This window comes from Rhyacophila brunnea, unplaced genomic scaffold (genome assembly GCF_057557595.1).
Source record: "Rhyacophila brunnea isolate RB1 unplaced genomic scaffold, BYU_Rbru_1.0 scaffold_16, whole genome shotgun sequence".
NCBI lineage: Eukaryota > Metazoa > Arthropoda > Insecta > Trichoptera > Rhyacophilidae > Rhyacophila > Rhyacophila brunnea.
This window is the reverse complement of record NW_028232816.1, coordinates 33,323,384-33,336,015: the sequence shown is the minus strand read 5'-3', so window position 1 is coordinate 33,336,015 and position 12,632 is coordinate 33,323,384. Positions and strand designations below refer to the sequence as shown.

General features: G+C 37.0%; 1 protein-coding gene across 2 annotated transcripts; it reads right to left on the bottom strand.

Annotated features, from left to right (window-relative positions):
- Window positions 1–8,955: 8,955 nt before the first annotated feature.
- On the bottom strand, window positions 8,956–10,503 carry Rho1 (ras-like GTP-binding protein Rho1). 2 transcript variants are annotated; one of them, XM_085943794.1, is made up of 2 exons: window positions 10,334–10,503; window positions 8,956–10,202 (listed from the first exon to the last, which is right to left on the bottom strand). In XM_085943794.1, the coding sequence occupies exons 1-2, from the start codon at window positions 10,365–10,367 to the stop codon at window positions 9,619–9,621; spliced, it is 618 nt and encodes a 205-aa protein (XP_085799920.1). In that variant the 5' UTR covers window positions 10,368–10,503; the 3' UTR covers window positions 8,956–9,618. The 2 variants fall into 2 exon arrangements, with proteins under 2 accessions (XP_085799920.1, XP_085799922.1); XM_085943796.1 differs by having other exon boundaries at window positions 10,411–10,503.
- Window positions 10,504–12,632: the final 2,129 nt, after the last annotated feature.

The following is a 12,632-nucleotide window of genomic DNA, read 5'->3' as shown; positions in this document are numbered from 1 at the left end:
AATTTTATCGCGTGATGCTTTTGATTTGACGAATCACGAGGACCACCCCGGCGCAGGCGCGTGGAAATTTGAACGTTGCCGGCAAGCGCGGCAAAATTTATTATATATGAATAAGTACTTATATTTAATCTTAAAATTATCTCTTTCATCCATCATCATTTATACTTTTTAAATTAAATTAAATTTATCTTAATTACACCTCCGCCCAATATGTGATTTTCACACACCGGACGAAGGCCTTTACTTATGAATAAGAAAAATTACGTAGTTGAGCAAGGAACCAGATTAGATGTTTTATGAAGCTGTTTCTAGAGGTCAGGGTTACGTTTCGACTTATGACTACTAAATGATTATTTTACACCGGGAGAAGCCCGCCTGTAACAGGGGTGTATCACCAACCTAATTCTACTCTACTTGGTCATATAAATTGCTATATTTTTTAAATTTGTTATTTTATATACCAACCCATTTATATCGTCATCAACCTGTATCAATCTACTGCTGGATGAAGGTCTCTTTAAGCTGATTCCACATCTTTAGGTCTTAGAAATTCCTATTCTTATCAGAATTGTTCTATTCCTCTCAGATATAATATGTATTGCTTCATTATTTATCAACATTTGTCTCGATATGAATGTCCCGCACCGGGAAACTATATTGTTTAAGGTTAATTTTTAATACAAATTTTGATTTTTTAAATATTTCTATGGCTGCAAGCATTTATTTTTTATAGACAATGAAACAAAATAATGTTTAAATTTATTTTTTACACTGCTAACCTTCTTCTACTATCTCAATGGGACCCGAAGGAGATTAATATCACGGTATATTGGATCACTATTTATTCATATAATATATTGCTTTATATTCGAATGATTGAGATGTATAATTATTTATCATATTTAACTGCACATACCTACACATATATTGTATTAAAATTAAAATGTCAGTGGTAGCAATCGGCGATAGTCAGCTGTTCTGCTAGGCATAGCAGCCTAAGGAGGTGTTAGAGGATATTGTGAAGGCCAGACTCCTGAATAGACTACGCATATGAGTCCAAATTTATATTGGCAGTGACGATTTGCAAATCGTAAAAATGACAAATCAGCGAAAAATCAAACTGTCTGATGCGAATAAAAAACCCATCCCGAAGTGAAAACTATGGCGCCATCTATGCATACTTCACAATTATATTAAAATCCAACACCGCCAAGCCGTCTGCAAGACCTAGCGAGACAGACTGGCGACCGCCAGCTGGCTCAGCTAGTATTATTATAATATTGCTGAAGACTTCCATGATTTTTGTCTTGGGCTGTCCCCGTATTTTCTTCCTTCCTCGATGTTTCTGACTCTGTGGAGAACATTAAAGAGACAATGTAATGTATGAAAACAAACGCTGATTAAAGAGAGATGTGTTAACAAATCTTAGGGTCAGCTGATAACGAGAGCAATAGTTAGAAAAGGTGGTAAATGTAATTTTATGACCCTGAGGTGCCAGACTGGGGCACTGCACCCTTATGTTGTGCAGCCGTAGGCAACTTTTGATTGGCAGTCTTCATGAGTGATTTAATTGTAATCAATAATTTCAAAAAAGGTATTTATTATTTACATAGTATGCGTACAAAAGTAAAAACGAATTCTCAACATATTGTTTGGTTTTTCTTCTTATCATGTCATCCCCTAGCGGAGGTCTACCACCATCAGCGGCATCTTTGCCTTATCATCTGCCCGTAACAGTTCAGTGGAGCTGCACTTGTACCAGTCAATGTTTTTAAGCCACGAAATATGACATCGTCTTCTGTCATGCTTACCATTGAATTTTCCATAGAAAAGTTAGGGGATACTGTACTTTTATCCTCTCATAATTCAGCCGAAAGCGCCTTTTACCATACTATTATATAGTGTCACCAAATCAATACGTGCAACCCCCGTCGCGCTAAGGTTGTCTATCCCTGCGCTGGACAGGGCAGAGGGATAACGGTTCTTTTAAGAAAGCGGCGGATCGCGGACGTTCCAAGGTCAGCAATGCGACCCGGACCATACTACCTGCTGTCTTACGCAGAGCAAATAGATAATAAGGCATCCGATGCAAAAATCTACGTACGTAACGGCGCAAAACCTGACGCTCTCAAATCCCGGGAAATAGACATTACCGCTCGAATATCCACTCCAGTTGACTTAAAATTGTAAATGACTAATGTTCAAATAAGCCGGCTATAGTGATTAGGTCGGTATCTTCGAAAGATTGAAATTTTCCCGCCGCAGCTATCGGATCTCAAAAACGGACATCCCAGCGACATCTCGCCGCGAGTAGCGGCAAACTCGGTCACCTGCGCGAGGCATCGCCGAACAGATAAGACGTTCTGCACCTATGCGGGAGGCGGTCGCCAAGAACCCCAGAACCAGGAGGGCGGGGTGGACGACATCCCAGAAGACCTTCGGCCAGTTTAAAAATCCCGCCGACATACCGTGACGTAGTAAAAAAGGCCGGAATCTACCTCAGCGGCGGATAGCGGAACTAACGACGGCCGCCGAAATGCCCCTCCCCGCGGGCGGCGCAAAGAAGCTTTTAAAAGAAGCTTGCGCAACTCGAAAAGCTCTCTTTTTCTTCTCCGACGCCTTGACGACCCCACCTGGGTCTCCACAGCACCTTCATCCGAAGGAACCACCCACCAGCACGCCGCCAAACCCTGAGTACCCTGTATCAATATTTTTCGTTAACTTCTTCTTAGTGTATAACTCTGTATATTAATAACTTTTGTCTTCCCCTTTTTATTTCGTGCCTAATTTACGCAAATTTATTTCAAACTTGTCTCCCTTTGGGTGTACATAATATTAAAGCCATGCCCTGCTAGTGGAAAGTCAACTCTAGTTGTTATTGGTATTATTTTTAATTGTTAGTGTAATTGTTTCATAGCGTATAGAATCCCATTAATGTTTAAGGATTTTTTTTATATTGTCATTTACGTGTTTAGGAATTAAGTCTTATTGACCTGTCATGTTGGTAGTGTGTTATGTGGTACCACAATACATGTTAAGCGAGGTGCAAAGTAACTAATTGTCGTGTTAAATTCTACCATGTCGTTCTTTTTCTTGGTGTGAAATAACGGCGATTACCGATTTCCCGAACCTGCACCGCCGTCTATAAAAATCAGATAGAGGCACGTTACCTATTGACAGAGCGTTCAAATTTAGAGTTCCATAATTCTTTATTTTTTAAAATCCAGCAATAATTGCATTTCAAGTTGCCAATGTCAACATTAAAGGGAGAATAAAAAATTCTGTTATCGCAGCATTCAGGGGTTTTTTTTAAGACTAACGTCGCTTTGCTGTTTCTGAATTCTTAAAACTTGTTAAGAAAAGCTTCCCTCATATTTAAAATAGCAAATTTAATGTCAATATCAGAATGACTATCTTGGCGATGTTTCAGCAGGCTTAGTTAGCGAAGATTCTCTTTCGAAATCTTGAGCAAAAAGGGATAATTTGTTTTCGAATGAAATAACATTGAAAAAAATGTGTTTCCTTCCCCCCGCAGATGAGACGTAACATCTACCATGAAATATTTTTTTTGGATCAACTGATCGTCCGTTATTTCTGGATGGTGAACACCCTTCTCAAGGAGAAATGCTTTAATTTTAATTTCTGTTAACAAGGAAGCGAATCGTTGTAAAACGTTTCCTCATGATAACCAACATACCTTGTTATGCAGCAGAAGATCTGCATACTCACTCTCCATTTCAACTAAAAAAATCTTTAAATTGGCGATGATTAAGAGCTTTAGCTATTTACAATGGAGTTGATAATCTTAATCAGAAATTCCATAATATTGCAAATTTCTTCTGGAAATGTTTGTCCACAAAGCGCTTTTTAGCGAACGATGCAATGGTAAGCAAGTATCTAGTGATTAATTTTTTGTTCAAAACAGTAACGAACCCCTTTCTTACGCCGGTCATATTTTTCGCCCAGTCTTTGAAATTGACATAGTTTTATCGAGTGGAATATGATGTTTTTCCATGCACTCAATTACAGCATTTGCAATATCCTCTCCACGTGCTTGACCTTTGAGTGGCAATAATCCTAAAAGTTCTTTTTTAAGATCAGTGGATGAAATAAGTCATACAAAAATTTATGTCACCAAACTTGTCAACTGCTATTGATAAAGCTGAAATCAATTTAAGATCTTCGACTTGCTGGTTGATTATATTAGAAGACATTTTGACTATTCTATCTTTCACTGTTTTAGTCCGTACGTAGTCATTTGTGGTAGAGCCACACTCAAGTGGCCAAAGAGCCACACGTGGCTCGCGAGCCGCGGTTTGTCGACCACTGCCCTAGGAAAAATGTGACCAAATACACCTGACTGTTATAAGCCGGCTTACCAATTTGCATATCTAACATTTATTTTATTTTTAACTTTATCATGTCCAATCCTAATAAGATCATAATATCCAAGGTCCATATTATGGACCTACAGAGTGGAGGTTTGTATTAACAGGTTTTTGGTTTTTTTTTTTTACGAGAAATGGACATCAGTCCTTGCTCAACCTACTAGGTCCATACTCTGACTCATACATAAATTGAAAAACAGTATGTGTACTTAATACATTGGACACATAAGGATTAGGTGGCCATTCAATATAATTAGCATGCTATTTAATTGTGATAATTAAAAAGTATTTATCTAGTCAGCAGTCAATGTGTTAACTGACTCAGGATTCGAACCTGGGACCCACGTTATAGGCTGACGCTTAAGCCACGTGAGCATCGTGGCTTAAATTTAGGGTGGCATTTATTTCCTCGCAAACATGTGGCTGTATAAGTTTTCAAATGTAGCCTATCTTCCTAATTGGTACTGTTTGGGTTCCAGTGAATTTCTGCCAGACTTCCACAACCAAGTGTGAAATATAATAATCTCTGACCCAGGCCCAGTAACTTAGTGTTGAAATCAAATACGCAGTAATCACTGATATTGTATCAAGATAGATAATATGCCCTTTTATATCAACTGACATGGTGTTTTATAATAATTGTTCATGAGGACTGGCCCATGCCTGTCATTAGAATAAAAGCTGTAGTTCTTTACTGGCCATAAAAAAATATTCTAATCGTAAGAACAAAATTATTCAATTGTAACCTTTGATATTACATTCCAATAATTTAGAATATATACCTATGTAGTGTTTGTTTAAAATGGAAGTGGCTGAATATGTAAACATGATAAAATATTTTGTAGCGAACCATATTATCTAATTATTTTACTGATCATCATTCTGAACATTCTGTTTGTTTCTCAAAACATCTGGCAACACCAATAACTAAAAATAGTAGAATTGATATAAACTTTATAATAGTAAACATTGTATATTAAGTGATATTGCATTTTAATGTGTCCATCCTGTCTTGATAATAAATGTACATACTTAGTCACCGAAAATATATAAATAAAAAATATGAGCCAGTGATGACTAACTCCTGCATCATGCCTCTGATGTCATATACGTAACACCATCGGTCAAATTATTTAAGATAATAAAAAATGTAAACAGGTTTCTGTTGTTCATAAGGATGGTTTAGTTATTATAACTGCCACTCAACGAATCAATTTTATTATAAATCTCTGCCTTCTCAAACTTGCTTCGAAGATGGAATATCATATAATGTTATTCATGCATTCAATACTGAACGTAAAAAAAGAAATGGCGAATCTAGAATCGATCGGAACAATGTGGCATTGTCATATGATATACAATTTGTGTGTACATAGCACAGCCATAATTTATATGGGACTCAAGACGTCGGTCTGTATACACAACCACTGCACATCTTAATGGCTTGAAAGTGGAACATAACATGACTAAATAATTTTCAGAAACTATGTAAGTTTCGAGATTTATCATACTTTCTTCAATTTTGCAGCCTAGAATAGGTAATTACTCTGTACTCATCCGACCATGTCCGATCCTAAAGGGGGGGGCCAGGAGGCCCTGGGACCCCCCAAAATAAAAATTATCAGAATGTAATTCACCAGCACCTTTATAGAAAAATTTCTTAGATTTTAATTTCTAGCACAAAAATCTCGGGTTTTTTTAGAAACCCAATCCCTAATGGAACTGTCAAAAAATTCTCGGTGTCCACTCAAATTCCGGAGTGGTGTACACCGAGTGCAATAGACAAAAGACCGATAAACGAGAAATTAGGCTGTGTTGTGTTGAAGAGGTTTGTGTATAATTTAAATGCAATAATACTTTTTTTTGTCCATTGTCACTTAATATTTTGGAACCTCAATATTAAAAAATCGACAATAAAATTCAGCGAAAAGAACGCCTACAACCACCACAGTCGGCAGTGGTATAAATCAAAAGAACATTTTTTTTTCGGTGGAATTTGGCATAAATATTGTAGCTCTTGAGTCTAGACCAGTGCTTCTCAAACTTTTTCATACCACGGGCTCCCGAAATCAGAAAATAAAAATTCAAGGCTCACCTCCCCAAAAACTTTAGTTTTAGAAACAGTCAGTGGCGCACCCAGGAGAGGGGGGGGGGGGGGGGGGGGGGATGGGGGGGGCCAATGTGTACTTGTCAGACCCAGGATTCAAACCTGGAACCCTCGACGCTATAGGCCGACACTTAAGCAGCGCGGCCATCGTGAACAGTGTTCAAATATTAAATGCTATAATTCTAACTAGTATAAATAAAGCTCTTTAGAGTAATTATAAGGATTTGCCATTGTTTGCAAGATAAATTAATAAGATGGAGACAATTAAATGAGTATTATCATATATGAACCTTCAAAACGGTACAATAATGAATTGATACACGTTAAGCTACCATGCTAAGATTTCTAATGACTTCGACTGACATTATCTTTTTTATAGCTGTTTGTATCGCTGAATTTCTATGGATTTCCCTTCTTCACTGTGAACAGCGTAAATCATCCTAAGGCTCTTTGTATACTATTAAGTTTCATGGTCATTATAACATATTAGAAAAAGTATAAGACATAATAGCTCAAGTAGGAAATATGTATAATAGTTTTGTCCTTTCAACGTTTCAAATGAATGATGTTCTAAATTTGAGTCAACAGGTGATTTCTGTTATTGTTGAAATTTTCATGATCATTGAGAGATTTACACGGTTGGCCATCTGACTTGAAATCAAAGGAATCTCCCACATCTGCCTTTATCCATTGTCAAGTAGGAATGTGTAGGGTACCGAGCGTTTTCAATCTCAGAATAATCAAAGTATTTGTTATTTTAGGCAATTATCCAGAGTAATACAATTCGATAATTTGCATGTGATACATTTTACCAGCACACTGTATAAGTGATCGTAACTGAACATCATTAGATTTTTCCAAAGGAAATCCTCTCCACCTATTAAAAACTTCAGGGTTCCGACAGCTATATCTATGACAGATCCTCCGAACAGATGAATAAAGTTATATTAAAACTAAGTAGTATATTATTTTAACATATTTTCAAAAGCTATAAGACGCATTGAATTATTATTTAACAATTTATTTAATACACCAATTCATATGTTAGAGATTGACACACTAGACCCATAAACAATAATATTATGAAACAAATCAAAGGGATTAATAGAAATGACATTAAACAGATTATTATCAGACTGAATGTGTTGAATATATTGTGAGTTCAAAGTACAAATGTCAACATTCCTAGTATTATTACAAAACGGAAAAATTATGGTGTTTATTATAATATTTAAGACTTCTCAATATTTAATGACATTACTTTTTAAAATGGATTCCATTACAACTAGTGATATAGATATTATATATAATTACTTTTACAAGATAATAAATCATTTAATACTGAACAACCTCTTCTTTTCATATTGAAAGTGCAAGCATTTTGTTAACCACAAATGATTATAAAATTAGTTGCAAAATGATTGTATTCTGTACAATATAACCATATTAGTAAGCATATATTTAAAAATTACGTTGAATTATTTTTGTACATGATCACAATATTATAATGAATAGGAAATTACCACAATTAGTATCTGAAAGTAAATGTGTCATTTAAAAATACTATTATTTTGAAGCCTGGATTACTTCCAGTATTAATAATAATCTTTTAAATCGAGGAAGTCGTAATATTTCACAGAAAACTAAACGTAAACAAATAGTATGTTGTTGTAAGATATATGGCAGAATAGATATCTGAAAATCAAATCGAGATAAAAAAAAGGTATTTTAAAATGATAACTTTGCAAGTGTATGTATGTAGGTATGTATGTTGTTATCTGATATTTACCCAAACCGGAATGATTCATAATATGAATGTGTGTACATAAAGAATAACAAACACTATTTTTAGGAATATCATTTTTTATATTTTAAACAAAGAACTCAAAATGTATTAAAAAGAATTCTTATATATTATACCTCAAACAAAGAAAACTAAGTAAAATATATATATTATATACTAATAAATTTGTAATAGGTTATTAATTAATTACATAGAGTTGCACAAACAGCTTAGTGATGGACTGATTTACAAAAGTTCACCTTCATTTTGTAAATGGCTCTAGCGACATTGAATCATTTTAATAAGTGACTCACTTTGCATCGACATTTTGATTCCAAATACACAATGAAGTTAATAATTAATCACTAAAGAACTTATTATTATTTATCTCATTCTATTGTGGCTTTATCTTATCTTATCAGGTTCAGGTAGAAGTCTCATTCCTTGAAAATGATTTCAAATAGGTACCCTCCATTATTATACATATTCTATTAAATACGAATGTCGAATTCAAAACGAGAATGATACAAAAAAAAATATTTTTACTGAACTGAATATTTTTTTTAATAAATCTCGATTTTAGTTTATAATATTAAAATGTCAACTTTACACAAACTGAAGCTCGACACGTACAAAAGATAATTATTTTTGGAAAGATAAGAAATAAATAGTTTGAGTAAAGTAAAAGACAGGTTTATTGGATATTTCCTAATCATATTACATAGCATGCACTATTTTTAAAATACTATTATCCCCCCATATTAATATTCCACGCAGATAACATATTAATTAATAGACATAATTTGATATTTCAATAAGAATGCCCTGATCACGAATGTTGCAATAGTTAGACGTATGCATCATTCATACAGGCACTTCATAGAATTTTATATAAACCTGGATTCACAATAGTGGACTCCGGTCACAAGAATAAAGCCGACCCGGTTACGATTTGTGCTCTTTGAATATAATTTACCGCTACGAAAAGACAATGTCGGCGTCCGATCTGAAAGAAGGAAAGGGATACGGCGGCGCTCCGAGAGGCCACGCGCCCCCGCATCTCTGTGCGGGGGCAGACGGCAGACGGAGAGACACCGGAGCACGGGAGCCGTAGTACTGGGCAGGCGCACCGAGGCGGATGCCGCCGGCCACCGGGCCGCGTCGCACTCGTCTCGTCATCGGTTATCGAAGGAAGCACTGGATGGCGGATATGACAATGGCGGCTTGCGACCGTCCGAGAGCCGGACGGTGAGGTGATTCCTCGCGCTCGGTGTGACGGTGCATAGGCAGTATGCAAACAATTTATAAAATAGAGTCCTCCGGAAGAATAAACAAACGGTTTAAAGCAGCGAACACCTGGTCTTCTTCTTCTTCTTGACCTGCAGCGCGGCCCTGGTGGCCGTCTCGAAGACCTCGCGCACGCCCTCCTTGCTCTTGGCGGAGCACTCGAGGTAAGCGAAGGCGTTGATCTTCTCGGCCATGCCTCGGCCCTCCTGCGGTTTGACGGGCTCCTGCTTGATCTTGCGCAGCTCGTTGATGGTGGCCGGGTCGTTTCGCAAGTCTTTCTTGTTTCCCACCAGTATGATGGGCACGCTCGGGCAGAAGTGTTTCACTTCGGGCGTCCACTTCTCGGGAATGTTCTCCAGCGAGTCGGGTGAGTCGACGGAGAAGCACATGAGGATGACGTCGGTGTCGGGGTAGCTGAGGGGGCGCAGCCGGTCGTAGTCCTCCTGGCCGGCCGTGTCCCAGAGCGCCAGCTCCACCTGCTTGCCGTCCACTTCGATATCGGCGACGTAGTTCTCGAACACGGTCGGCACGTACACTTCCGGAAACTGATCCTTGCTGAAGACGATCAGCAGGCAGGTCTTTCCGCACGCGCCGTCACCGACGATGACCAGTTTTTTGCGTATGGCTGCCATCGGTTCTGCGGAACAGAATAAAACGCAAAATGTAATATCAAGCGTCAACGCCTTTCGCGACTTTAAAAATGGCCGCCGTCTGAGATAGCGGGTCGGGGAACGGACGTTAGGCGAGCCCTGAAACGTGAATAAGCACCTGCACTAGCTGAAGGAGAACAGCACCACCACATAGTATCGTCTCATGCGGGCGCTAAACTAATTTATTGTAGATACCTGAAAATTCTGGCTAAAATCCGTCGAAAACACTTCACTCGACACTATTCTCGGGTACTGTTTTCGCCCATCACATAAGGTATTTTTTTAAGTGAACGCACACTAATGTTGCCCTTCGATAAAATAATATTAACCAAAAACATATCGACATTCGACTGACGTAAACTTGTTGAATACCTACCTACCTATTTCAATAAAACTAAAAATTTTGAATTAAAAAAATATTTATATTGTCAGTCAATGTAAATTTTAGTTAGGCATAGCTAAAGTGAGGGTGAAAAAGATCAAAAATGTTTAAATTTGCACAATATCATAAACTTCCTGCAAATGCGTTGCTTAAAAAATCTTATATCAGTAAATATGAATAAAAGAAATGAATTTACATTTTGTGGTATTTTTACTGTAAAATGTAATAATATTATTTTATTAACAATCTATTTATTTCATACCTACCTATATTTAACATTTATTGTCTATGAAAACCATAGACAATCTGAAAAACCTCCGGTCGGATGACCAATATAAATATGACATCACTGATATGTCAAGATGACGTAAACATACCGAGTGAAGTGACGAATACCATTCGGCGATGATGAATGATGTTTCCCGGAATTGAGTATCTCCCAGCGGCGATAACCAAAAAGTTATTTCTTAATCACCTTGGGGTTCTTCGCTTTAATCGGAACTATTGCTGAAAACGGATCAAAATTGTCTGTACTTTGAGTACAGTATTCCCAGAAGGGAAAAACTTACAAATTATTGTTATATACTTACCACCTCTGATTACAATGTCAAATGTTATTTTATTAGGAAAGTTGTATTATCTTGTTATAAGGTACTCCGTATTGTTTTTGTGATCGAAAATTATTAGGTTTTTAGTCTCAAAACACCTTCACTATAATATGGAGTACAATAGGTAGGTACCTACCTATTTACATAATAACATTGAAAGGTATCTGAACAAAACATTTTTTTATAATTACATTTATTTCATTGAAATTGTTCATTTCCATTAGTTAGCTGAATACTTTACATTTGTAATTAGTTTAGGAATCTGGCTGAGCCAAGTTCCGTGTGGTATCTTCTTCGACTCGAATGTGACTAGAGGTTGGATAGCACGCAACCTTATTTCCTCATTTCTAACTCATCCCACTGTTCTAAGCCCACCAAAAAAGTATCAAGACTGCATCATACTTATAGTTAATATTGGATCATTCGATGCCTTTCCATAGTTGGAACATGGTGTGTAAAACTCCCACCTCTGCACCTGTTATGTATATGCATACGCGGCCGGCTAACATAACCCTTACGTGTGTCAGATCAAAGAATTTAAGCCCTCATTTTGCCCCGAGCAGAGCCGCACGGGACTGGTGACGCAACCTTGCACCGAAGTGCGAATGCATGATGTTAATTTATATGGCAACTATCAGAGTGACTTTAATTTGAAGAGTCGCAAGGGGAGACGAGTGTCCCGCTCCCCGTACGCTCTGGCGAATTTGGTAAAGGCCGCAAAATTCCATAGTTGGAACAGTAGATAGGTACCCTTTTTGTATAAAATTTGACTATCTTTATTTAAACTCTGCCTACCTAAGGTATTAGCCAAAAACCGTTTTCGGCCACCATTTTACCGAGGTGTCATTTGCACAGGGGTGCCAGAGTGGTACCCAAAAATTAAATCAGTCAGTCAAAAAACCTTTATCCCTTGACAATACTACGTTATGTTAAGTTTGTATAGACTGGTGACCAGACGACTAATAGTCATTTGACAATAAGCAAGAACTATTTTCTTCATTTTCCATGTGTTCATTGGAAATGGATGTGTTACGCTGACCAATTCTCTCATCATCTTCAACATCTTCACCGCCCTCTTTAAAACATATTTTGTACCACTCATAAATGTTTGTTTTTTTCCCTCTTCCATTCATTAAAAATAATCGATTTCAGTATAATGGAATATTAATTTATTGCCAGAAAAATGGGTACATGTTTTGTTGATTTGGGATTTTACATTTTCTACAGCCCCATCACAGATCATGACATTATATCAGCCCCCTTCCACCTCATTAGGGTATGACGCCACATATGGACGATCCCTTATGTATGTTTAGTTCAAGAAAAATGCTGTTTTTTAGAACAAAAAAATGATTTTTACGACATTAATTTTTCTTGGGGTTTAGAAACAATGGAACACCAATAATTTAATACCAATTTATTGTTTA